This window comes from Chlorocebus sabaeus, chromosome 23 (genome assembly GCF_047675955.1).
Source record: "Chlorocebus sabaeus isolate Y175 chromosome 23, mChlSab1.0.hap1, whole genome shotgun sequence".
In the NCBI taxonomy this organism is placed as follows: Eukaryota; Metazoa; Chordata; class Mammalia; order Primates; family Cercopithecidae; genus Chlorocebus; species Chlorocebus sabaeus.
This window is the reverse complement of record NC_132926.1, coordinates 43,361,624-43,388,427: the sequence shown is the minus strand read 5'-3', so window position 1 is coordinate 43,388,427 and position 26,804 is coordinate 43,361,624. Positions and strand designations below refer to the sequence as shown.

At 42.3% G+C, this 26,804-nt stretch overlaps 1 protein-coding gene across 3 annotated transcripts in view; it reads left to right on the top strand.

The window, feature by feature from the left end:
- The window catches only part of CTNNA1 (catenin alpha 1), a 176,494-nt gene that overhangs the window by 2,034 nt on the left and 147,656 nt on the right, over nt 1–26,804 (top strand). Inside the window, exons 1-3 of one of the 3 annotated variants that reach the window (XM_073010665.1) lie at nt 9,887–9,963; nt 22,283–22,389; nt 23,563–23,758. In XM_073010665.1, the coding sequence (XP_072866766.1) occupies nt 22,285–22,389; nt 23,563–23,758 (301 nt within the window). In that variant the 5' untranslated portion in view covers nt 9,887–9,963; nt 22,283–22,284. Of the gene's footprint in view, nt 1–9,886; nt 9,964–15,909; nt 15,929–22,282; nt 22,390–23,562; nt 23,759–26,804 lie in introns of those variants that run through there. The other 2 variants (XM_038007356.2, XM_008014554.3) reach the window with 2 other exon arrangements.

The window sequence follows — 26,804 nt, the reverse complement described above, 5'->3', positions numbered from 1 at the left end:
TTTTCCTCACCCTCACTCTTTCCTCTCGTACCCAGAGTATCTTTGTCCTCCACACCGCTGATGTGGCATCACCTTCACTCCCATCAGTGATACCTCGTTTCATATAGTGACTTAGAGATGAGAGGTACCCTCCTCCTCCAAGATGAGAATCACTGCTCTGTGCAGTCTCTTCTGTAAGCAGCCTTATGTGCTAAAAGTCCAAGCCTTTATTTTGAGTGCAGATGTGTCTCCTGACCCACATGGTCATCTGTGCATTGGGAAGCTCTTTGGGTGTCCCAGGCTTCTCAAACTCAAGGTGTCCAAAGTGGGATTCCTGTCTCTTCTGGAGACATGAACCAGATGTGGAGATCCAGGGTAACTGCCCTGCCCGGGTTTTGGGATTTCCCTTTTTTTTTTTTTTGATGGAGTCTCTCTCTGTTGCCCAGGTTGGGGTTCAGTGAGGTGATCCCAGTTCACTGCAAACTCCAACTCCTGGGGATTCAAGCGATTCTCCTGTCTCAGCCTCTGGAGTAGCTGGGATTACAGGTGCAAGCTACCACGCCCAGTTTATTTATTTGTTTATTTCGAGACAGTCTCGCTCTGTCCTCCAGGCTGGAGTGCGGTGGCATAATCTTGGCTCACTGCAACCTCCGCCTCCTGGGTTCAAGGGACTCTCCTGCCTCAGGCTCAAGGAACTGGGATTACAGGTGCGCGCCAACATGCCCACCTACTTTTTTTGTATTTTTAGTAGAGATAGGGTTTCACCATGTTGGCCAGGCTGGTCTCAAACTCCTGACCTCGTGATCCACCCACTTCAGCCTCCCAAAGTGCTGAGATTACAGGCTTGAGCCACCGTGCCCAGCCTGATTTTTTTTTTTTTTCTTTTTTTTTTTAGCAGAGATGGGGTTTCATCGTATTGGTCAGGCTGGTCTCTAACTCCTGACCTCAGGTGATCACCTGCCTGAGCCTCCCAAAGTGCTGGGATTACAGGTGTGAGCCACCGCACCCGGCGGGTGCGTTTCTTTGAGAAAGTAACTCACTGTGGGGCATGACAGACAGCCCTGATTGTTGGGGGTGGTGGTATATGCTGATGAGGATATGGAGAGAAGGAACAGGGCCCTCTGCATTTGTAAAGGTCCTGAGACAGGAAAGGCTCCATGTGTTTAGAGACTTGAGAGAAGATTTGTGCAGCTTGGGTACTTTTTGGGTGGGGAGAATACCTCATGTGAGATTGCCAGAGAAGGCAGAGGCCATGTTGGGGTTTTATTCTAGAGGTGTAAGAAGCCATTGTAGGGAGTTTCATGTTCTGATTTCCTTTTTAAGACTCCTGCTCGTGCTTGGAGAAGGGTTGTCTGTGTGCTTGCGGAAGCAGAGTTGAGCTGGGAAGATGATGGAATTCAAGGTGGTAGGGATGAAGGGAGCTGTATTTTGGAGAAATGAGACAGGACTTAAATATGGATTGGGGCTGGACAGGGTGGCTCATGCCTGTAATCCTGTGTGTGTGTGGTTTTTTTTTTTTTTTGTGAGGAGGCTGAGTTGGGAGGATCACTTGAAGCTAGGAGTTCAAGAACAGCCTGAGCAACTTAATGAGACCCCACCTCTAAAAAAAAAAAGAAAATCAACCAGACATGGTGACATGCTCTGTAGTCCCAGCTACTCAGGAGGCTGAGGTGGGAGGATTCATTACTTGAGCTTGGGAGGTTGCAGTGAGCTCTGATCATGTCACATGCAGCCTGGGTGACAGAGTGAGACCCTGTCTCAAAGAAAAGAAAAAAAGGGAGGGAAGGGAGGGAGGAAGGAAGGAAAAAGAAAGAAAATAGAACGGTGGTTGCTAGGGGCCGGGTGAAGGGGAATAGGGAGCTATTGTTATGGGTACAGAGTTCAGTTTGGGAAGATGAAAAAAGTTCTGGAAATGGATGGTGAATGTATGTAATGCCGCTGAGGCGTACAGTATTTAAAAACAGTTCAAGGCTGCTGTGAACTATGATCATGCCCCTGCACTCCAGCCTGGGCAACACAGTGAGACCCTGACTCAGAGAAAAAAAAAAATGGACTGGATGTTGGGGGCCTAGGGTAAAGTTGTTTCATCAGTGATTTCCCTTCTGCTCTCTCAACATAACCTTTCATGATGAGCTTTTAGTCATATCTTAAGACTCAGCACTTTCGTTCCTGGTAGCAAATTTCTTAGCACTGGGTGGTGCATTACATCACACTGTACTTTATTATTGATGTACCTGTTTGCCTTTACCGCTAGGAAAGGAGCTTTGTAAACTCCTTGAAGGCAGGAACTGATGATGGCCTTAGTCCTTGTCTTGGTGCTTAATGGAAGCATGGAAGGCAAATTAGATGTTTGTTGAGTGAAGGAGGAAAAAGTCTTTTCTGCCTGGAGTCTAGCTTGTGGATGGAATGATGACAGGTGAGGCAACAGTCAGATTGTGGAGGGCCTCAAATACCAAATTTGGGCAAATTGAGAACCATCTACAGCCCATTCTTCTTCCTTTCCACCCAGATCTAATCACTGATGAAATCTCCATGCAGTCCTTAGCTTATATGTAATATATTACTTTTTTCTCCTCTCTATTTCTTTTTTTTTGAGATGGAGTTTCGCTGTTGTTGCCCAGGCTAGAGTGCAATGGCTTGATGTTGGCTCACTGCAACCTCTGTCTCCTGGGTTCAAGTGATTCTCCTGCTTTAGCCTCCCAAGTGGCTGGGATTACAGGTGTGTGCCACCACACCTGGCTAATTTTGTATTTCAATTTTATTTATTTATTTATTTATTTATTTATTTATTTATTTATTTATTTTTGAGATGGAGTCTCGCTGTGTCACCCAGGCTGGAGTGTAGTGGCGTGATCTCAGCTCACTGCAACCTATGCCTCCTGGGTTCATGCCATTCTCCTGCCTCAGCCTCCCGAGTAGCTGGGACTACAGGTGTCCACCACCACACCTGGCTAACTTTTTATATTTTTAGTAGAGACAGGGTTTCACCACATTAGCCAGGATGGTCTCCATCTCCTGACCTCGTGATCCACCTGCCTCGGCCTCCCAAAGTGCTGGGATTACAGGCGTGAGCCACCGTGCCCGGCCTAACTTTTTTGTATTTTTAGTGGAGATGTGGTTTCACCATGTTAGCCAGGATGGTCTCAATCTTCTGACCTCGTGATCTGCCTGTTTTGGCCTCCCAAAAAGTGCTGGGATTACGGGGGTGAGCCACTGCGCCTGGCCAGTTTTATTTATTTTGTTGAGATGAAGTCTTGCTCTGTCGCCCAGGCTGGAGTGCAGTGGCGCAATCTCGGCTCGCTGCAAGCTCCACCTCCTGGGTTCATGCTATTCTCCTGCCTCAGCCTCCTGAGTAGCTGGGACTACAGGCGCCCGCCACCACGCCCGGCCATTTTTTTGTATTTTTACTGGAGATGTGGTTTCACCATGTTAGGCAGGATGGTCTCGATCTCCTGATCTCGTGATCTGCCTGTCTCGGCCTCCCAAAAAGTGCTGGGATTACAGGCGTGAGCCCCTGCACCTGTCCAATTTTGTTTATTTTTTTGAAATGAAGTCTTGCTCTGTCACCCAGGCTGGAGTGCAGTGGCACAATCTCAGCTCACTGTAACCTCTGTCTCCTGGGTTCAGGTGATTGTCCTGTCTCAGCCTCCTGATTAGATGGGATTAGAGGTACTCGCCACAACGCCCGGCTAATTTTTGTGTTTTTAGTAGAGGCAAGGTTTCGCCATGTTGGCTGGTCTCGTCTTAAACTCCTGACCACACGTGATCTGCCCACCTCGGCCTCCCAGAGTGCGGGGATTACAGGTGTGAGCTACTGCGCCTGGCCTCCTAATTTAATTTTTCAGACTTATTTAATACTGTAAATTGTTGCCACCACTCCTGTGTATCAACCAGGCATTTGTATTTATGTTCCTTTTGTTTGCCATTTTACTGGAATGCTCCGTCCTTCTCTAACAAACGCTATCCACTACCCACTTATTTTTCTTTTTTTTTTGAGACAGAGTCTAGCTTTGTTGCCCAGGCTGGAGTGCAGCTTTGTTGCCTAGGCTAGAGTGCAGTGGCACCATCTCGGCTCACTGCAACCTCCGCCTCCCGGGATAAAGCAATTCTCCTGTCTCAGCTTCCCAAGTAGCTGGGATTACAGGCATGTACCACCACACCCGGCTGATTTTGTTTTTAGTAGAGACAGGGTTTCACCATGTTGGTCAGGCTGGTCTCAAACTCCCGACCTTAGGTGATCCACCTATCTTGGCCTCCCAAAGTGCTGGGATTACAGGTGTGAGCCACCGTGCCCAGGCACGAATAAGATGATTTATAAAGGATATTTTAGGCCGGGTGCAATGGCTCGCACCTGAAATCCCAGCACTTTGGGAGACTGAGGCTGGTGGGTCACCTAAGGTCAGGAGTTTGAGACCAGCCTGGCCAACATGGCGAAACCCCATCTCTACTAAAAATACAAAAATTGGCCAGGCGTGGTGGTGTACACCTGTAGTCCCAGCTACTTGGGAGGCTAAGGCTGGAGAATCAGTTAAACCCGGGAGGCAGAGGTGCAGTGAGCCAAGATCGTGCCACTGCACTCCAGCCTGGCAACAGAGTGAGACTCCCTCTAAAAAAAAAAAAAAAAAAAAAAAAAGAATTGTCAGTTTCCTGCAAAAACTGCAAAATTGCAGTTTGCAGGAGAATTGCTTGAACCTGGGAGGTGGCACTTGCAGTGAGCCAAGATCGCGCCATTTGCACTCCAGCCTGGGTGACGAGTGAGACTCCGTCTCAAGGAGAAAAAAAGGATATTTTAATTTTTCATGTGATAAAATGCTGATTTATTCTTTCAGTTATGCAGTGCTGGACAGAACATGTTTTTATCCATATTAAGTGGGTTATTATTTAGTATCTTTCTCTTTGCTGTGATACCTGACTCATTTCTTTGCCTATAGCAGGTAGCAGGTACTAGTCAATAAATATTGAATTAGTTATAATAGGTATGGTATGTATAGGGTTGTGCCAGGTTGATAAGGGGTGGAAACATGGTTTTATACCCAGCTTATTAAAATTTTTCTTTTATAAAACTCATGTTTTATGACCTAGAGAAATACTGTTAATGTTTTGTGTATATCCTTTAATATTTTTTATAGGCATGTGTATTGACTACATATAATTTATAAAAACCAGATTTTTCCATTATGTGCTCTTTTGTAACTTACTGTCCACTTAATCATAACTGGAACATTTCCCTCTTAAGATTAACTTTTATGTATCACTAGGAAGAAATGCTGCCAGATAAACTAGGAAATGCTGTCCATTGTTAGATATATTCAGATTTTAGATGTGAAATGTTAAAAATGTGAAATAATTTGTGCTTTAGAATTGATGAAATATGATTAATTTTATAATGCTAACATGGCATGCTAATGATCCCCTCCTATTCCATTATGTAACTTCTTTAATCAGTCCTCTGTTGGATGTTTAGCAAGCTTCCACGGCTGCTTTAGTTTGTAGCTAAATCTTTTACCCATCCTTGATCATTATTACTATTATTATTTCTTTATCTTTTTTGAGACAGAGTCTCACTCTGTCACCCAGGCTGGGGTGCAGTGGTGCTATCATGGCTCACTTTAGCCTTGACCTCCCCAGGCCCAAGCGATCCTTCCACTTCAGCCTCCTGAATAGTTGGGACTTTAGGCATGAGCTGCCATGCTTGGGTATTTTTTTTTAAAAAGATTATTTCTTTAGTATAACTTCTTAGAAGTAGAATTCTTGTGAATATTGTGAATGTACTTATCACTCTTCATTTCCAGAACCTAATGGTGCCTCACAAGTTCCTTAGGCTCTCTGTTCAGTCTTTTTTTTTTTTTCTTTTTTTTTCTGTTTCTCAGACTCCATAATTTCAATTGCCCTATTTTCAAGTTCATTGATTCATTCTTCTGCCAGCTCAAGTCTGCTTTTGAATCCGTTAGTGACTTTTTAATTTTAGTCATGGTACTTTTCAACTCTAGAATTTTTTTGGTATCTTTTTAATTATATTTCCTTTTTTTTTTTTTTAAGACAGTCTCGCTCTGTCACTCAGGCTGGAGTGCAGTGGTGTGATTTCTGCTCACTGTATCCTCTACCTCCTGAGTTCAAGTGATTGTCCTGCCTCAGCCTTCCGAGTAACTGGGACTGCAGGTGTGTGCCACCCTGCCTGACTAATGTTTGTATTTTTAGTAGAGATGGGCTTTGGCCATGTTAGCCAGGCTGGTCTCAAACTCCTGGCCTCAAGTGATCTGCCCGCCTTGGCCTCCCAAAGTGTTGGGATTACAGGCATGAGCCACTGCACCTGGCCGATATTTTTATTTTTATTTTAATTTTTGAGATGGAGTCTCGCTCTGTTGCCAGGCTGGAGTGCAGTGGCACGATCTCGGCTCACTGCAACCTCCGCCTCCTGTGTTCAAGCGATTCTCCTGCCTCAGCCTCCCGAATAGCTGGAACTACAGGTGTGCACCACCATGCCCAACTAATTTTTGTATTTTTAGTAGACATGGCATTTCACCATGTTGGCCAGGATAGTCTTCATCTCTTGACCTCGTGATCTGCCTGCCTCAGCCTCCCAAAGTGCTGGGATTACAGGCGTGAACCACCACACCTGCTGGTATTTTTATTTTTAAAATACATTATTTTCTTGATTTTTTTCCCCATACCTTCCTTTCATTTTTTGGACATCTATGAGACAGTTGTTTTAATGTCTTAGTCTAGTAGGTCTTCCATCTGGTCTTTCTCTGGGACAGTTTTTTTTTTCTTTTTTTTTTGAGATGGAGTTTTGCTCTTGTTGCCCAGGCTGGAGTGCAATGGCGCAATCTCGGCTCACCGCACTGCCTCCTGGCTTCAAGTGATTCTCCTGCCTAAGCCTCCTGAGTAGCTGAGATTATAGGCATGCGCCACTATGCCCGGCTAATTTTGTATTTTTAGTAGAGATGGGATTTCTCCATGTTGGTCAGGCTGGTCTCGAACTCCTGAACTCAGGTGATCAGCCAGCCTCGGCCTGCCAAAGTGCTGGGATTACAGGCATGAGCCACTGCGCCCAGCAACTGGGACAGTTTTTATTGGTTAATTTTTTTTTAATAGGTCATACTTTCCTGTATATTTGTATGCCTTGTGACTTTTTAATTTTTTTTTGAAAACTGGACATTTGAATCTAATGATGTGCTAACCCTGAAAATTGGATTCTTCTCATTCCAAGGGTTTGCTGGGTTTTTTTGTTTATTTATTACAGTTAGTGTTTATGCTGAGGGTCAGCCCAACATACAAACTTAAGGACTTCTCAGGTCTTTTTTGACCCTGCACCTTTCCCTGGGCATGCACCATGGTAACTTTTTTCTTTATCTCCCCCTCACCCTCATGATTGCTTTTGAATATCCTAGTCTTTAAAGTCTAGCTCCTAAAGAGGAAAAAGAGAAAATGAAGGAAGTAGGGGGGTGGGGGCCATTGGCCCATTAAATTCTCTGGAAGTCTACTTCAGCTAGACGGGGAGGGCTTGCAGTCATGGAGGGGGTGCAATAATGACTATCCTTCTCAGTGTGTGCCTATCCCTGATTAGAAGCAGCAACCAGCAGTTACAATATGGATCCCTGATATTTGGAGGACAGGGTCCTTATTGCCCATCCTGGTTCCCAAAAGCTGCTTGCAAGCTGTTTCAGGAATGCATTCTAGGTTGTCTGCCCATCGCTGGGGGCTAGGGAGTAGGGTAGCTGCTGCTCAGCTAAGGGCTGAAGTTGACCGAAATTAACCCAATTTACTGTCCCAGTCTTTCCTTGGAAGTTGCAAGCTTTCTTCAGCAATCCCCAGAATTACATCTGACGAATTATGCCAGTGTTATTGTCTAGGTGGGGAGACTGATTTTGGTGCTTCCTACTCTGCTGTTTTAGAATCCAGAATCCTCTCCCAGAATTTCTTTCCTTTTTATTTTTGAGATGGAGTTTCGCTTGTGTCGCCCAGGTTGGAGTGCAATGGCGCGATCTTGGCTCACCGCAACCTCTACCTTCTGGGTTCAAGCGATTCTCCTGCCTCAACTTCCTGAGTTGCTGGAATACAGGCATGCGCCACCATGCCTGGCTAATTTTGTTTTTTTTAGTAGAGATGGGGTTTCTGCATGTTGGTCAGGCTGGTCTTGAACTCCTGACCTCAGGTGATCCACCCACCTTGGCCTGCCAAAGTGCTGGGATTACAGGAATGATCCACTGTGCCTGGCCAAATTTCTTTCCTTTTAAAGACTGAATAATGTTCCATTTATTGTATGTGTATGCCATATTTTGTTTATCCATTCTTTTTTTTTTTTTTGGGACAGTCTCTCTCTCTGTTGTCCAGGCTGGAGTACAGTGGTGCGATCCTGACTCACCGCAACCTCTGCCTCCCAGGTTCAAACGATTCTCCTGCTTCAGCCTCCTGAGTAGCTGGGATTATAGGTGTGCGCCACTACCACCTGGCTAACTTCTTTATTTTTGGTAGAAACGGGGTTTCACCATATTGGCCAGAGTGGTCTATAACCCCTGACCTCAAATGATTCACTTGCCTTAGCCTCGAAAACTGCTGGAATTACAGGTGTGAGCCACCGCGTCTGGCCTATCCATTCATGTGTTGATGGACATTTAGATTATTTCCAGGGTATGCTACTTTTTTATAGCTCTTAAAATTTTTCCAGATTCCTCTCCAGAAATGTGATTTATATTACCCGTGGTACGTTAGGGTATTTTCCACTTTAGACATTCTTGATCTATTGTCTGAGTACTTGAAGTGGTGTGACTGTAGGCTGACTGTTGAATGAAGCTAAAAGGGGGGTTTTAATAGCAGGTCACAAATTGGTTAGAAGAGGAAATGTCTCTCGGGCTAGTTGGGTATATAATAAGTTCTGGAAGGCCACATGCTGGTGATGTTGTCATCCAGAAAGGGTTTGGTACTGAATTTCTGCCTTGCAAAGCAGTGTGCTGTGTGCTGGAGAGATGTTAATCTGTAAGCCACCGTTGCTAACCCCAGGAAATTTATGAACTCACGAGATTAGGTTTGGCAAAATAGCTGATAGGTAAGAATTGGCACTGGGCGCGGTGGCTCACGCCTGTAATCCCAGCACTTTGGGAGGCCGAGGCGGGTGGATCACGAGGTCAGGAGATCGAGACCATCCTGGCCAACATGGTGAAACCCCATCTCTACTAAAACTACAAAAATTAGCTGGGTGTGGTGGTGCATGCCTGTAGTCCCAGCTACTTGGGAGGCTGAGACAGGAGAATTGTTTGAACCCGGGAGACAGAGGTTGCAGTGAGCCAAGATCGTGCCACTGCACTCCAGCCTGGCGACAGAGTGAGACTCTGTCTCAAAAAAAAAAAAAAAAAAATTGGCAGTTAATACTCATTTTTTGCTAATCTGTCGTGAGAGATGTTTCTTACTTCTTTGTACATAGAGCAGTTGAGCTAATTCAGTTAAACATGTATAGAGTGTTAGATTAGATGAAAGTTACCACGATCAAAAAACCATGGTGCATGTGCTCAAAAGAGCTCTCAGTTTCATGGGAGACACACACACACAGGTGATAGTGCTGTGTGGCAAGTGCTGGGGGAACATGGTATATTGTGTCTCTTTGTGAGGCAGAGATGACAGATGTCTGATTCTTGAAGGAAAATCAGTAGCTTTCCAGTTTGAGAAGACTTGAAGGGTGCTCTGGGCAGAGGAACAGTCTTGTGTATAGATCTGGAGGCATGCAGGTGCACTGGGGAATATTTTCTTGCAGTGGAGGCAGTTGATAAGGCTGACAAGCTAGAGCAGGTGAGGCTTGCAGGAGTTTTGGCTTCATCCTGTGTGCTGAGGAAACAATACTATGTTTTTTTTTTTTTTTTTTCCAGAGGGCGTGACCCAATGATAATGATAACTGGGGCTCCCTGGGGAATGATTGGAAATTAGAAGACACTTCGATATTCTCTCAACCAGCGATAACAGAGCCCTGAGAACAGGAAGGGGGTTAATAGGGTGAGTGAGGTGTTTACTGAGGTGCAGAGGAGAAAGAAAATGAGGCTAGAGCCTCCTTCGAGGAACCTAGGTTGGTGGAACTTTGGTCAGTGGAGAAGGGGAAGGCTACAGGGGGAATACAGTGGAGTATAGAGGGGATGCTTGGTTTGGGGCTCATGGAGTTTGAGGAACTCAGCTCTGCAGTTAAGTGCATGGAGAGGTCCTATACTTGTGAAAATACAGCTCTGGTGAAGGCATGTCTCGTCTCTTCCCACTTTCACTGTGGTAACTGGAAGAGGCGGGGTTTGCTCCTTTACCTTTATTTTTTAGGGGGCAGAGGGAAGGGGTTGTTTCAGTGTTTCTCAAGTAGTTGTTATGAACAGTAAAAATAAAATGGGTCCAGATATTTTTAAGATAGGAAGAATAAAGCTCAACCCTCTAATGTCTTCTGAATTTTGTAGCTTTTCTTGCTTTTCTTTTCTTTTCTTTTTTTTTTTGAGACAGAGTCTTGCTCTGTCGCCCAGGCTGGAGTGTAGTGGCACGATCTTGGCTCACTGCAAGCTCTGCCTCCTGGGTTCACGCCATTCTCCTGCCTCAGCCTCCAAGTAGCTAGGACTACAGGCTCCCACTACCACGCCCCGCTAATTTTTTGTATTTTTGGTAGAGACGGTTTCACCGTGTTAGCCAGGATGGTCTCGATCTCCTGACCTTGTGATCTGCCTGCCTTGGCCTCCCAAAGTGCTGAGATTACAGGCGTGAGCCACCGAACCAGGCTGAATTTCTTAGTTTTTCTTTCAGCTTGTTATCTGCCACTTCACTGTGCATCCTCTATTTTTCACTCACTGTGGTTCCCGGAAGGTCCTGATGTTCTTTGGCGCTGTTGTCCTTCACAACCTGAAACAGCCTCCCTGCCCTCAAGCAGTATGTCAGATACTCAGTGAGGTCTTCCGGACTATTTGGGGACTGTCTTTTGGGTGGGGCACTTACAACCTTATACCTTCTATTGTATTGTAACTCTTTTCCTGTATAGACTGTGTAAGCATTTTCCCCCTACTTTTTTGGGGGAAGATCTTCAAACCTACAGAAAAGTTGAAGTACAGTGAGCACTTGATTTACCAGCTGACCAATTGTTAACTTTTTTCAAGTTTTCTCAATTACTCGATAGAAACTTTATTTCAGAGTCATTTGAAAGTAAACTGCAGACCTCATGGCACTTCAGTCTTCAGCATGTTATTCTGAAGAATAACATAACAGGCCCTACATAACCCTGACACTACTGTCACACTCAAGACCTTTTACATTGATACAGTAACATGTAATACCTTTTAAAGAGCAGTCTGAGGGTTAGCATTGGCTCTCCTTGGGAGCTCTTGAGAAATGCAGAATCTTAGGCCTTACCCTAGATGTATTGAATCAGTATCTGTTTTAACAAGATCCCCAGAAGTACTGATTTTTTTGTACAGACCGTATTCACATTCAGATTCTCACAGTCGTTCCAGTGATACCCTTTATGGTTTTTCTTTTTCTTTTTAAAAATCAGGAATTGAGAAAAGATCACATATTGCCTTCGGTTGTCATATGTCTTTAGCCTTCACTTCTACCTTTCCCACTTGGGACAGTGACATTTTTGTATAGTTTAGGCCAGTTTTGTAGATGTTCTCCATTTTGGATTTGTCAGATAGGTGTGATGATGTTTTTTTGTTGGGTTTTTGAGATCGAGTTTCACTCTGTCACCCATGCTAGAGTGCAGTGGTGCAATCTCGGCTCACCTCAACCTCCGCCTCCCGGGTTCAAGCGATTCTCATGCCTCAGCTTCCCAAGTACTGGGACTACAGGTGCACGCCACCACACCCAGCTAAGCCTTTTTTTTTTTTTTTGCGTAGAGATAGGGTTTCACCACGTTGGCCAGGGTGGTCTCAAACTCCTAACCTCAAGCAATCCGCCCACCTTGTCATCCTAAAGTGCTGGGATTACAGGTGTGAGACAACTGTGTCTGGTTTTGTTTTGTTTTGTTTTGTTTTTGAGATGGGAGTCTTGCTGTGTTGCCTAGGTTGCAGTGCAGTGGCTGTTTGCAGGCACAATCATTGCATGCTAAACTCCTAAACTCCTGGGTACAAGTGGTCCTTCTGCCTGAGTCTCCCTAGTGGCTGGGACTGTTGGTGCAAGTCACTGTGCCTGGCTTGATGATGTTTCTTTCTTAGGGCATTTGGTGAGTCAGGTTGTTCCACTGATGATGCTAAGTTTAAACACTTGGGTAAGTAACATCTTCCAGATTTCTGTGTTACAAAGACAGAATGGTCTTTTGGTCTTAATAATTAATTGCTACAGTGATCTGCTAGCAATTTCCAATTCATCTAGCATCTAGCAGGATCCGACATCTAGCAGGATCCCAGAACTGATAATTGGTCAGTCATTGATGAATGAATGACTGAATAGGTTATCCAAGATATATACTACAAGTTTTAAAACAAGAAATTCTTTCTTGTTTTCTTTCCTTTTTTAGTTTTTATTTTTGTGGAGATGAAGTCTCCCTATGTTGCCCAGGCTGGTCTGGAACTCCTGGGCTTAAGTGATCCCCCTGCCTCAACCTCCCAAAGTTCTGGGATTACAGATGTGAGCCACTGAGCCTGGTTCTTCTTGTTTTCCTGCTCAGTCTGGGTAACTTCTCAGACTCTCTAGTCAAGTCCAGGCATCTTTTTGCCTGACTTTCCAACAAAAATACCTCACTCTTCTCCCTGTGGGCTTCTTAGCTGTGTGAAAGGTTTCTCCTCCCTTAGTGCCACTGTGTTTTTAAATTATTATTATTTTTTTGAGATGGAGTCTTGCTCTGTTGCCTAGGCTAGAGTGCATGATCTCTGCATGATCTCGGCTCATTGCAACCTCCGCCTCTTGGGTGCAAGTGGTTCTGCCTCAGCCTCCCGATATTTTTATTTTATTATTTTATTTTTTTGAGACAGAGTTTCGCTCTTGTTGCAGAGGCTGGAGTGCAATGGTGCGATCTTGGCTCACTGCAGCCTCCTTCTTCTGGGTTCAAGCAATTCTCCTGCCTCAGCCTCCCAAATTGCTGGGATTACAGATCTGCGCCACTACGCCCAGCTAATTTTGTATTTTTAGTAGAGACAGGGTTTCTGCCTGTTGATCAGGCTGGTCTTGAACTCCCGACCTCAGGTGATCCACCCGCCTCGGCCTCCCAAAGTGCTGGGATTACAGGTGTGAGCCACTGCACCTGGCCGCTTATTTTATTTATTATTTATTTATTTATTGAGATGGAGTTTCAGTCTTGTTGCCCCGGCTGGAGTGCAATGGCATGATCTCGGCTCATTGCAACCTCTGCCTCCTGCGTTCAAGTGATTCTCTTGCCTCAGCCTGCCGAGTAGCTGGGATTACAGGCGCGTAGCTTAATTTTTGTAATTTTTAGTAGAGACGAGGTTTCACCATGTTGGCCAGGCTGGTCACAAACTCGTGACCTCAAGTGATCTGCCTGCCTTGGCTTCCTAAAGTGCTGGGATTACAGGCGTGAGCCATTGTGCCCGGTGATATTTTTATTTTTTAAAAAATGATTTTTGGTTCAAGGAAATCAGTTCAGTCCAATTGTTGTAAAACAAAAATGTCTTCTGTATTTTCTTTTTTCTCTTGTGCCTCCAGTCCAGATGCTTGTTTCACATTCTTTGCTTTTTAGACTAGTCATTCAGTCTCATGGAAACAGGGACTTCCTCTGTATCCATCATCAGTTGTTAGGAGGGCTTGGTGCAGCTTTCTTTAAACACTCTTCCATTGTTAATGGTCTCAACTATAATATGATGGAAGCTAAGAAAATGAACATAGATATCCAGTCCGTACAGCAAACTGTCAGTTCACCTCAGGAGCTTGTTTTGTTTTCCTTCACTTGACCTACTGCTTCTTGCTCTGTTCCAGCCACACTGGCCTTCTCATTCTGTCAGTCCTTGAAGATACTGCCTCATCTGTGTTCACGCTGCCTGGAATGCTCTCTTCCCCCAGATACTCACTTGATTGGTTCTTTCTTGACTTTTAGATTTCAGCTCAAATGTTGTCAAGACAGAAAGGCCTCTAAGGACCCTGCTTAATTCCATTACCATTACAATGCTTAATTTTCTTCCTAGCTCTGATACTGTCTTCTTTGTTTAGTTATTTATGCCATTATTGCAATGAAGGCTTCATGAAGGCAGCGTTCTTTTTTTCTTGTTGACTGCTTTCTGGGATAGTGCCTGTACAAGGGAGGCACTCATATTTGTGAGTGAAGGCTAAATGGTTGGCTGAATATTGTTTTTTTTTAGGTTTACTTTTTGTCCTTTGCTTAGTGCTTTTTGTTGTAATCAGTGTGTCTCCTGATGCTTGTAGCATAGCAATTCCAACTGCTCCTGTTGCCTTTGGTGCCCTCAAGAAAAATAAGAAAAGGAGCAAAATAAAAATGATTTCAGTGTTTTATTATTATTTTTATTTATTTTTTTATATGTTTTTGAAACAGGATCTGCCCCTATCATTCAGCCTGCAGTGTAGTGGCATGATCATGGCTCGCTGCAGCCTTGACCTCTTGGGTTCAAGTGTTTTTCCCATCTCAGCCTCATGAGTAGCTAGCTGGGACCACAGGTGTGCACCACCATGCCCAGCTAAATTTTTTTTTTTTTCTTAAAAAAAATTTTTTTTTTTTTTTCCTAGAGATGAGGTCTTTATGTTGCCCAGACTGGTCTTGAACTGCTGAGCTCAAGTGATCCTCCCACCTTGGCCTTCCAAAGTGCTGGGATAACAGGCCAGAATGTGTCTTAATCATAAGTTACCTTGAACTTTTTGGCAGTTACCAGGAGATTTGAGAGTTGAGGTTCTGAATCTGTGTTAACTCTGCTTGATGCAGATGCAACCTGGCATACCTGTGACAGCACTGAGTAATCCACAGTCTTCTGTCTTGTGCAGTGTGACAGTTAACGTTGCTTTGGGTACTTTTAATTTCTAAATTTCCTGATTTGCATTTAAACGAACCATCCTAACATTTCATTAAGTTAACCTTGCTGTTAAAAAAAAAATTGGCATTGAGTAGCATGGTAAAGATAGTCTAAATCTGCCACAATATAATGATGAAAATTCAGGAGCAGACACATTTTAAGGATGATGTGGCCATCTTTTATAAGTGAATGTTGAACATCTTTGGAGCAGGTACGTAGTTCTTTGCACAAATGAGGCAGTTTGCCAATTATCAGCCCCCTTGGGTCTGACAGAACTATGCTTTTATTTTCTCTTCATTGCTTCTCCATTTCTCTTTCTGTTGTAGATTGCTAGCCAAATGATTGCATCTCTGCCCCTTTCTGAATTTATAGCAAACTTTTGCCTTATAGCCAGGATTGCCATTTATAAGGTAATGAAGACCAAATAACTGCAGTTTAACTTTTTATTTAGTTCCATTAAGCATGATCCCTCCTGAAAAAACCTAAGGTTGCTGTAGTTCATTAAGGTTGGCTAGCTCTAGTAGGTTTTGTAATAGATCTTGCGAAGGAGTGCTCTGTAAGTTAATTGGAAAAGTAGAAACTGCCAAGAGTTTAAAAGTTATTTGTTTAGTTACTCTGAACAATACATTATTTGTAGAGAACCAGAGGCTATGACTAAGATTAAGGCAGGAGCTTTGTCTTGGGAGGCTTGTAAATATTTGCAAATCATGTTGCATAAATTCAGCTCAACTAATACTGTCTGCCCTGCATAAAGCTCCCAGCCAGCAACTTAAGGGATGTAAAGAAACATAGGCATAGTTATCATCCTTAAACTTAAAATATAGTTCTGAAGACCACATGCTAAATCTGAGAAAATTAACTAAGTTTAATAAAACAATTCAATGGCTGTTGAGTGACAACATAAATGAAAAGAGCACCAGAATTTCAGGACTAGAAGGATTTGAAGTATAGAATTCAACTTCTTTCTTTTTATAGATGATAAAACCAAGGATCCGGAAAGATGAAGTGACTTACCCAAAAGTCAGAGAGTAAGTGACAGAGCTGGTTCCAGAAGCTGATGTTTCAAGTAGAATACTTTCTCTTTAGATTTTAAGATACTTTTGTGTTTTGAAATCCTTTTAGGATTGGGATCACAAAAACATGCCTTGGCTCTGTAGCATCATTTCATGATGTTCGGCATCACTCTTGGCAGGACCCTGCGTTCATGAGACTTACACTGTAATAATGGCATCAATAAGTAAACAAGGAAGACCATACGAGCTAAAAGAAAATTAAGCAGGGTCATAAGTAATGGAATTAGTAGGGTCCTTAGAGTGCCTTTCTATCATGACTGCATTTGAGCTGAAATCTGAAAGTTAAGAAAGAAATAGTCTTCTGGGGGAAGAGAGCATTCCAGGCAGAGGGAACACAGATGAGGCAGTGTCTTCGGGGACTTACCGAAAGAGAAGGCCAGTGTGGCTAGAACAGGGCAAGAAGTAAGTGATAAAGTAAAGGAAAAAACAAAAACAAGCTTCTTGGTGCTTTTGATTAAAGGTAATATACAGGGCAGTCTGCTTGCATTATGGTTATTGAAAGTCTTGAAAATACACTGAGTTCTCAATTTTCAAGTGTTAGTATATTTTAAGTTTCTTAATGTAAATGAGTGATTAGAGTCCTTTGCCTTAACTCCTTTAGAAGCAGGGTTAGGGAGGCTGAGTCTGGTGAATTAATTTTTTTTTATTTTAATTTTTTAAGACGGAGTCTCACTCTGCTGCCCAGGCTGGAGTGCAGTGGCAAGATCATGGCTCATTGCAGCCTCCACCATCTTTGGCTGAAGCAATCCTCCTGCCTCAGCCTCCTGAAGAGCTGGGACTACGGGTGCGCACCACCACATCTGGCTAATTGTTCAGTTGTTTTGTTTTTGAGACCGAGTCTCACTCTGTTGCCCAGGCTGGAGTGCAGTGGCGTGATCTCATCTCACTGCAACCTCTGCCTCCCTGGGTTCAAGTGATTCTCATGCCTCAGCCTCCCGAGTAGCTAGAATCACAGGCATGCACCACCATGCCCGGCTAATTTTGTATTTTTAGTAGAGACAGGGTTTCACTATGTTGGCCAGGCTGGTCTTGAACTTCTGACCAGCCTGGTGATCTGCCCACCTCAGCCTCCCAAAGTGCTGGGATTTCAGGCATGAGCTACCGTGCCTGGCCTGTTTTTTATTTTTAAATTATTTGTAGAGACAAGGTCTCGCTGTGTTGCCTAAGTTGGTCTCAAACTCCAGGGCTCAAGTGATTTTCCCATTATGACCTCCCAAAGTGCTGGGATTACAGGTGGGAGCGACCACATCTGGCTTTTTTTCTAATATTAAATAATTTATTTTTGCAAAGTAAGACTTCTTGGAAGTTGTCACTAACATTAAAGTTGGGAGATTCCATGTGAAAATCTGCATCCCTGGCCTCTCTTGAAAAGTCAGATGATCTAGAAACCCTGGGTTCATGTGGTAAAGATTGCCTAGAGTTGATGAACAAGTGGGCACAAGCTTTCTGATTTTGAAGTCCTGGCTCCTCCTAGTGGTCCCCATCCCTAGCCTGGAGAGGCCAGGTGTCATTTGCAATTCATTATTGTGCTGTTGTGCATATTGTGCTGTTGTGTCACCTTTTTTAAGTTAAGAAGTAAATGAAATTATTTGTATTCCAAAGTATCAAAATTAGGAAAACAGAAGACCAAGAATGTTTTTTATTCAAGAAAAAAAAAAAATGAAAGTTTTTTTTGAGAAAGTGAAATAGTTATGTTGTACTTGTTTAATAATTACACACACATGTGACCACATATACCTAAATGTCTGCTTGCAGCTAGCTTCATTTAAGTTTCCTCTTGGCTCCCTCCCTTTACAATCCTGGAAGGTTCTATGTTTTGTTTGTGTTAATGCAGTATCTCTGGAATGCTAGGATATGTAGGATCCATAGGGCAAATAGTTCTTCTGAAATGTCTTATCTGTGACATTTGATGACATTTGCTTGAGCTGTTGTCAGCCCTTTAGGAATCTAGAACGTTCCATTTCCTAAGGTTTACTGACTTGGGTTGATCAGTTGAGTGGACAAATAACCTTTAAAAACCAAAGTGTAGGCCTGACATTACATGAATGTAGACAGCAAATTCATCCACCCTCAATGAAACAGATGACTGGGACACTGGCGTTCTGTGTTACCAGATTAGGCAAATGCAGGTTCCTTTTGGCACCCCGATCTCTAGTGATTCTAGATTTGTTGCTTGGATAATGACAGTATAATGATGAAAATTCAGAAATTTAACATTGATACCATACTACTATTTAATTCAGTACCCATAGTCAAATTTTGTCAATTGTCTCAATTTTTTCCCTTTCTCAACACAATTTCAGTCCAGAATCACTGTGTTTAAGTCTTTTTAGCCTCCTTTAATCTGGAAATATTTCCTTTTCTTTTTTTTTTTTTGAAACGGAGTCTTGCTCTGTCGCCCAGACTGGAATGCAGTGGTGCCATCTCAGCTCACTGCAAGCTCCGCCTCCCGGGTTCATGCCATTCTCCTGCCTCAGCCTCCCAAGTAGCTGGGACTACAGGTGCCCACCACCATGCCTGGCTAATTTTTTTTTTTTTTTTGTATTTTTAGTAGAGATGGGGTTTCACCGTGTTAGGCAGGATGGTCTCTATCTCCTGACATCATGATCCGCCCACCTCGGCCTCCCAAGTGCTGGGATTACAGGCGTGAGCCACCGCGCCCAGCCTCTGGAAATGTTTCTTAATCTATCTTTGTTTTTTATGACTCTGATATCTTTTCTTTTCTTTTCTTTTTTTGTTTTGTTTTGTTTTGTTTTGAGACGGAGTCTTGCTCTGTGGCCCAGGCTGGAGTGCAGTGGCGTGATCTCCATTCACTGCAAGCTCTGCCCCCAGGGTTCATGCCATTCTCCTGCCTCAGCCTCCAGAGTAGCTGGGACTACAGGCGACCACTACCACGCCTGACTAATTTTTTGGTATTTTTAGTAGAGACGGGGTTTCACAGTGTTTGCCAGGATGGTTTCAATCTCCTGACCTTGTGATCCACCCGCCTCGGCCTCCCAAAGTGCTAGGATTACAGACGTGAGCCACTGTGCCCGACTGCTTTGACATTTTTAAGACTACAGCTAGTTATTTTGTAGACCGTCTCACCCTTTGAATTTGATGTTTCCTCATAACTAGTTGAGGTTATGTAATTTTCAGGCAAAATTACACAGAGGTGATGTTGTATCCTTCTCAGCGCATTGTGTTAGGAGGTACATGATGTGGGTTTGTGCCCTTATTTGGGATGTTAATTTTGATTACTTGGTTAAGGTGGCATCTCAGGTTTCTGGACTGTAAAGTTACTATTTCCCCCATTTGTCGTAAATAATCTGTTGGGAGTTACTATGACACTAGATCACACTTTACTGAGAAACTGAATGCTTATCTACTTGGTTAGCATTCTTTGATTCTTACCTGAAGCAGTTAATATTATAGTTCCTGAATGCTGATTTTTCTAAGTACATTATTCTTTCTACATTTATTAGTTTGTTTCCTGTTGTTTGGAGGAACTTTTCCTTCTTTATTCATATTCGCATGGACTCACGCATTATTCAATGGATCATACTTTCTTTAATCTCCACTAAAGCTCTCTGAAGAAGGCAGTAGTTCGTAGTCTTTTATGAGGGATCTAGTTCAAAGTTATTTATTTATTTATTTTAAGATGGAATCTTGCTCTGTTGCCCAGGCTGGAGTGCAGTGGCATGATCTTGGCTCATTTCAACCTCTGCCTCCCAGGTTCCAGCGATTGTCCTGGCTCAGCCTCCTGAGTAGCTGCGATTACAGGCGCCCGCCACCATACCTGGCTAATTTTTGTATTTTTAGTAGAGATAGTGTTTCACCACATTGGCCAGGCTGGTCTCGAACTCCTGACCTCAGGTGATCCACCCACCTTGGCCTCCCTAAGTGCTGGGATTACAAGCATGAACCACCACGCCTGGCCAGTTTTCACCCAGTGGTTTTGACATTCATTGTTAATCCTTGGCTAGATCGATTACTACAGTGGAGGTTGCAAGATGGTCATTTTCTAATTCTATTCTAGAAATTCCCTCCCCACACCCTTTTTTTGAGGATCCCTATGGTCTTAAGGATATTTATTTAATTATTTAGTTACAGACAGTTACAGTTATTATTCTCTTTGATAGTTGTCCTAAATTTGGCTGGTGGGAGCCCTTGCTTCCTGTGTCTTTTGATATGATCTTGTTAGTCTTGTCCCCTTTCTGCACAATACAGTGCTTCAGACCTGGAACCCTGGTTTCTATTAATGGGAAATGGTCCCTTTGAAAAAAAAAAAAAAGAGATGGGGTCACTCTGTGTTGCCAAGGCTTGTCTCAAACTCCTGGGCTCAACTGATCCTCTTGCCTTGGCCTCCCAAAGTGCTGGTATCATAGGCATGAACCACCATGCAAATTGTATTTAACAGAAACAAATACTTGGGCACTGATAACACTGGTTTTTTTTTTTTTTTTTTTTTTTTTTTTGAGACAAAAGCTTGCTCTGTTGCCCATACTGGAGTGCAGTGGTGCGATCTTGGCAACCTCCACCTCCCAGGTTCAAGTGGTTTTCCTGCCTCAGCCTCCTGAGTAGATGGGATTATGGGCGTGTGCCACCACAGTGGACTAATTTTTTAGTTTTAGTAGAGACAGGGTTTCACTATGTTGGCCAGGCTGGTTGGTTTGTTTTTGAATTTGACAACATTGTTTTTAAGAGTAGCATTGTAGCCCATTGTGTCATTGTTACATAATTTATTGAGTGATCTGTTGTTTGAAATGTAGGTAGTTTATAATTATTAATGTTTATATACAACAGTGTTGTGAACATCATTGTATCCAAGTTTTTACATGTTTCTTAATTTTAGAATAGAATTTTAGCAGTAGATTTTCTGGGTCAGGAAGGTACTTTTTTAAGCTTTTCTTTAAAAAAACATTTTTGTTTTATTATTATTTTTGAGTTGGAGTTTTGTTCTTGTTGCCCAAGCTGGAGTATAATGGCGTGATCTCCGCTCACTGCAACCTCTGCCTCCCAAGTTCAAGCGATTCTCCTGCCTCAGCCTCCTGAGTAGCTGAGATTACAGGCGTGCACTAGCAGCCTGGCTAGTTTTGTATTTTTAATAGAGACAGGGTTTCTCTGTGTTGGTTAGGCTGTTCTCGAACTCCCGACCTCAGGTGATCTGCCCACCTTGGTGGCTTCCCAAAGTGCTGGGATTACAGGAGTGAGCCACCACGCCCAGCCTTTATGCTTTTAGATGTCTACCAGCAGTTTGTTGTCTGGAAAGTTTATATTAGTGTTTACCTCAACTTCATGCCTTTTCTGTCTTTTTTTTTTCTTTAATAATTTAAGGCATTACTTTTAGAAGAAAAGACTGTTATTTTCGTTGATGTTTTCTCCCTATTCTTAAAGCTGCTGTCTGACAGAAGTTTCCCTTGACACTGATACAGTGATATTTGACTAAGTGTGATTTGAAATTTCTTCTGGCTATGAGTGATAATAGCTGTGGGTGCAGAGGGCAACCGATTAAGCATTAAGTTTTAATAGAATAAGACAAGTCCTTCTCTAGGAATCCATCAAAAAATGAAGTGAGGCATACCTTTTAGATACTACTATACCATAAATGTTGTGGAGTAGGAAAAATCAGGATCTTCTGTATTCGTTTTTGAAGCAATGTCTTTGAAAGTAGCTTTCGGCTGGGCGTGGTGGCTCACGCCTGTAATCCCAGCACTTTGGAAGGCCAAGGCAGGTGGATCACGAAGTCAGGAGATCGAGACTATCCTATCATGGCTAACACAGTGAAACCCTGTCTCTACTAAAAATGCAAAAAAATTAGCTGGGCGTGGTGGCGGGCGCCTGTAGTCCCAGCTACTTGGGAGGCTGAGGCAGGAGAATGGTATGTACCCGGGAGGCGGAGCTTGCAGTGAGCCGAGATCACACCACTGCACTCCAGCCTGGGCAAAAGAGCGAGACTCCATCTCAAAAAAAAGAAAAAGAAAAAAAAAAAGGTTCACTTTAGCTTTTCATCTTGTTTCTAAAGATTGGGCAGATAAACTGAGTAGGAACTGAAGTAGGAAGTCTTGCGCTAGAGAAGCCCAAAGGGAAACGTTCTGTGTGTTTGGGAATGCCCTCTTGTAGTACCCCTAGTATTTGTAAGCCTGAAATCATTAAATTTTAAGAGATTGTAAGGTTTACTGGGTCCTCATGTGCAGGCTAGTTAGAATTTTTTCATCTGTAGTGAATATAACTTTCCTGATGCAAAAGTCCCAAAGTAGGAGAAGATTTGTTACATATTTCATGTTTGTGTTTGATGTTTGCTTGACTGATTTTTTGTTTCTTTTTTAGAAATGACTGCTGTCCACGCAGGCAACATAAACTTCAAGTGGGATCCCAAAAGTCTAGAGATCAGGACTCTGGCAGTTGAGAGACTGTTGGAGCCTCTTGTTACACAGGTAAGAATCTGAAAACAAATACATTGTAACCTGGTTCTATAGAACAGGCCTGGGTAACAACCATAAGAGCAAGATTATTTAGTTCAAAGCCTTAATTCCAGTACTTGAGTTTAGGTGACAGTTCTTAGGTGATTTGAATATTGATGCATGGGTTTATTTAACCCTTTGAGAACGCTGCTGTGGTCATTTTCTTCGGTCTTATTGCTAGTAACTGGGGTCCGTGGTATGTAGTGCAGCTTTGCAAATGTTTGTGCTTTGCAGATAGTTCACCTTTCTTGAGAGGGGAAACCCAAGAAAGGTGGGATCTGGATCCTTGATTGTTAAGGCGTCTCACTCTGCTTAACACACCTTTCATTGTGTGGGATTAATTAGCAGGTAATTGAACTTGAGGGTTTAGGTTTGGTATATTATGTTATAAATGTCACAATGTTAGGGTAGTTCATAAACTGTTAGCAACTAGCTGTGTACCTTTAGCGTTTTGCAATAGTGTGTCTATTGTCTGTATGTGAGAAATTCAGAGAGAGAGAGAAAATAAGTCTTGTTTGGCAAATTTGCACTGTAACATATCTTAATCATCTTTAACCTACAGATCATCCGGTATTATGTGTATTAATGATGGTAATGTTCTAGGACATAAAGCATCATCACTGTAGGCTTCTTTGGGCAATCATTCCTTTATTAGGGGCCTTTACTAATTAATTGCTGAGATTTGTGTGAATAAACCATGAAAAGACTTCAGAAGCAAATTATCTTAAAACATTTTGCAAAGTTTGAAAACAGTGACAGTGCGATCTCCAGATAAAGCTAAGTTCATTGTTAACCTATTTCTGGAACATAGAGTGTTCCAAATACTATATTGGTGACATATAGTAGAGACATCTAGCTTGTCTCTAATCATTTTTTAATTTGTAAAATCAAACTAAAAACCTAAGGATCATATTTGAGAAATTAAAATGTGTGTTTAATAATTCTGTACACATTGATAAAGCTGAGTTATTTTGGAAATTAAATACAGCATCATTGCTGTATATCTTAAATATGGGGAATTGTATGTTAATGCTCAGTGGAATCTCATAAATGTGATTTTTTTAAAGAATAACTTAATCTTGCTATCTTTAAAGATATTAGTCATTTTAATTGACTCCAGTTTAATGTTAAAAATGAAACTTTTAGGTTACAACCCTGGTAAACACCAATAGTAAGGGGCCCTCTAATAAGAAGAGAGGTCGTTCTAAGAAGGCTCATGTTTTGGCTGCATCTGTTGAACAAGCAACTGAGAATTTCTTGGAGAAGGGGGATAAAATTGCGAAGGAGAGCCAGTTTCTCAAGGAGGAGCTTGTGGCTGCTGTAGAAGATGTTCGAAAACAAGGTAGGTCATTACTGCTTTTCATGTAAAGAGAGGCAGGCCTTTCTAGAAAATAAGTGTGTTTGAAGGAGATTTTTTTTGTGGTCAGTATTCTCAGTTCTCATGCTTGCCAATTGCTCAGTAACTTACTCAGTTATTGGAGATGTATTAACTTGGACTGGATCATATTTTAATTCTCATTCTCATGCTTGCCAATTGCTCAGTAACTTAGTTATTGGAGATGTATTAAGTTGGACTGGCTCAAATTTTAATCATGAGAGATGCTTGCAAAGGGACATATGGAGAATCTGAATCCACTTCTCTTGAGTGTTTCAAGTAATAGTTAAGTCTTAGAAATGTTGTATGTAACACAATTTGATAGGAAACATGGGACAGAAGTTTACCTTTCATCCTATGTAATACTTCTTTATAATTCATGCTGAAGAGATGGGTGTGATAAAATAGAAAAATACCTACTCTGAAAATACTCTAGAAATTGTTCTGTTATGTCAGAATAGTATGTTAAATCAGCCATGCATATTTGCACTGGTTGGAGCTTGACTTAAATAAATCTGGGCATAAAGGAATCATGTTTTGGGAAACTCAGAATTGATAAAAAGTAAAATGGTAATCCACAGTTTACCAGTAATTAATGCTAGAAAAATTGTCCTGTGTTATAAGTGTAGAAGGAAGACTTTAAATATGGAAAGTAAACTTCTTGAAAACTGCAGGTTTTATTTTTAGTAGAGATAGGGTTTCACCAGTTGCTGATGCTGGTCTCAAACTCCCAAGCTCAAACAATCCACATGCCTCGGCCTCCCAAAGTCCTGGGATTGCAGGCATGAGCCACAGCGCCCGGCCTTGAAACCTGTGGTTTTGTGTTAGGTTTCTATTCCAGTCAGAGAATTTCAACAATGATGTAGGTTTTTTAGGTTATTGGATATCAGCTAAGGTAAATTGAGCCCTGCTATTTACAGGTGCTCTACTAGCCCTTGGGAGAACTTCATAGATCTTTCATACCTGATGGTAGATTGCATAGTCCAGAGCCTTACGTCAAATTCATCCCTGTGGCAGTACCCTAAAATGGGCAGTGTCTTAGATGGAGATGACATCTCCAGTTGTTTTCTGAATTTGTGAACAAATAACCTTCACTGGTAAATATTTTTTCAGTTTTCAGGCTGAAGATAATTATTTCTAATACTGAAAATGAAATTATTAGAATTCCACAGTACTAATTAAGCAGGTATATTAGTTTCCTAGGACTTCTGTAACATAAATTATTACAAGCTTGGTGGCTTAGAATAATAGAAATTTATTTTCTCATCATTCTGAAGTGCAGAAATCTGAAATCAAGGTGTTGGCAGGCTTGATTCCTTGTTGGGACTTAGGAAGAATCTGTGCATGCCTTTTTCCTAGCTTCTGGTGGTTGCCAGCAGTCCTTAGCATTCCTTGGCTTGTAGACTCATTACTCCAGTCTCTGCTTTTGTTATCATATGCTTTTCTTTTTTTGTGTCTCTGTGTCCAAATTTCCTTCTTCTTATAAGGACATCAAGCATTGAATTAGGGCCCACCTTACTCCAGTATAACCTCATTGTAACTTGATATCATCTGCAAAGACTGTTTCCAAATAAAGTTACATTCACAGGTTCCAGGTGGATGTGAATTTTTGGGCGATGCTATTCAGCCCAGTACAATAGGTTTTGAATTAATTTATTTTAAAGTAGTTTAATGGTCCAGTTCAGGACAATTTTTTTGCGCTTGATGTTGAGGAGATCAGGCTATTACTTAATTGTATTCTGTGGTACATTCTCCTCCCCAGCCCTTCTTGTCTGCTATAACGAAGCTCACAATTATATTAACAGATGAATTTGGACAAGTGTTTGCTGGGTCTAGTGATTGACATTTCTTTTCTTTTCTTTCTTTTTTCGAGTTGGAGTCTTGCTGTCGCCCAGGCTGGGATGCAGTGGTGCGATCTTGGCTCACCGCAACCTCCACCTCCTGGGTTCAAGCAATTCTCCTGCCTCAGCTTTCCAAGTAGCTGGGATTACAGGTGTATGCTACCATACCCGGCTAATTTTTGTATTTTTAGTATAGATGGAGTTTTGCCTTATTGGAGGCTGGTCTTGAACTCCTGACCTCAAGTGATCTGCTTTCCTTGGCCTCCTGAAGTGTTGGGATTACAGGCATGAGCCACTGCGCCTGGGCACATTTATTTTCAAAATGAATTTAATTGTTGTACGTGATTTTTAAAGTTGACTTTATATGTTTCTTATTTCAGAAGTTTCTCCAATGCAGATATGTAGCAATCATGGTATAAGATACATTCCCTGCTCCCCAAAACCCCCACAATTTTGAATGCATATCTGAATTTCTCTTGTTATTTTTGTTTATATATGATAATCTTTTATGTGGTTCTGAATCATAAGGACTTGTCTATCCTAGTCCAGTTTTGCAATTATTTATTGTCATGACTTATCCACCATAATTTGCCTTCTCTTTGGGAAGAAAGAGCCAAAGCCAACATATAACTTCCTCCCATCATCATTATTGCATCAGATATGAAAAGCTGAAATGCCTTGCTTTTTTCTCTTGGTTTTTTTCTTTGGAGAATTTTAACAAATTTTCTATCATAAATAGAACAAAATACATATTACAAAAATATGAAGCACAGATTGCTTAATCTCATTAAGACTTGTTGGCTATGTTGTTGAGGCCATTTACTCATGTTTTGAAACCCTGTAGTGGTGTTAATACGCCTGCAGATTCTTTGGACACCCCTCCCTTAAAAAAATAGAGCCTAACCCTTGAACATGGGTTGAACTTAGTGATTCCTACAATGACTAGAATGTGGTAGAAGTGGCACTATTTACTTTGGGAGCAAAGTTATAAAAATAGAGCTGTATCCACTCCACTTTTTCTCATGGATTATTCTCTCTGGGGGAAGCTGGCAGCTATGTCATGAGGCGCTCAGGAGGTCCTGTGGAGAAGAACTGAAGTCTCCCACCATCAGTCAGCACACATTTGTCAAGCATGTGAGTGAACCACCTAGGAAGCAGATCCTCCACCTCCA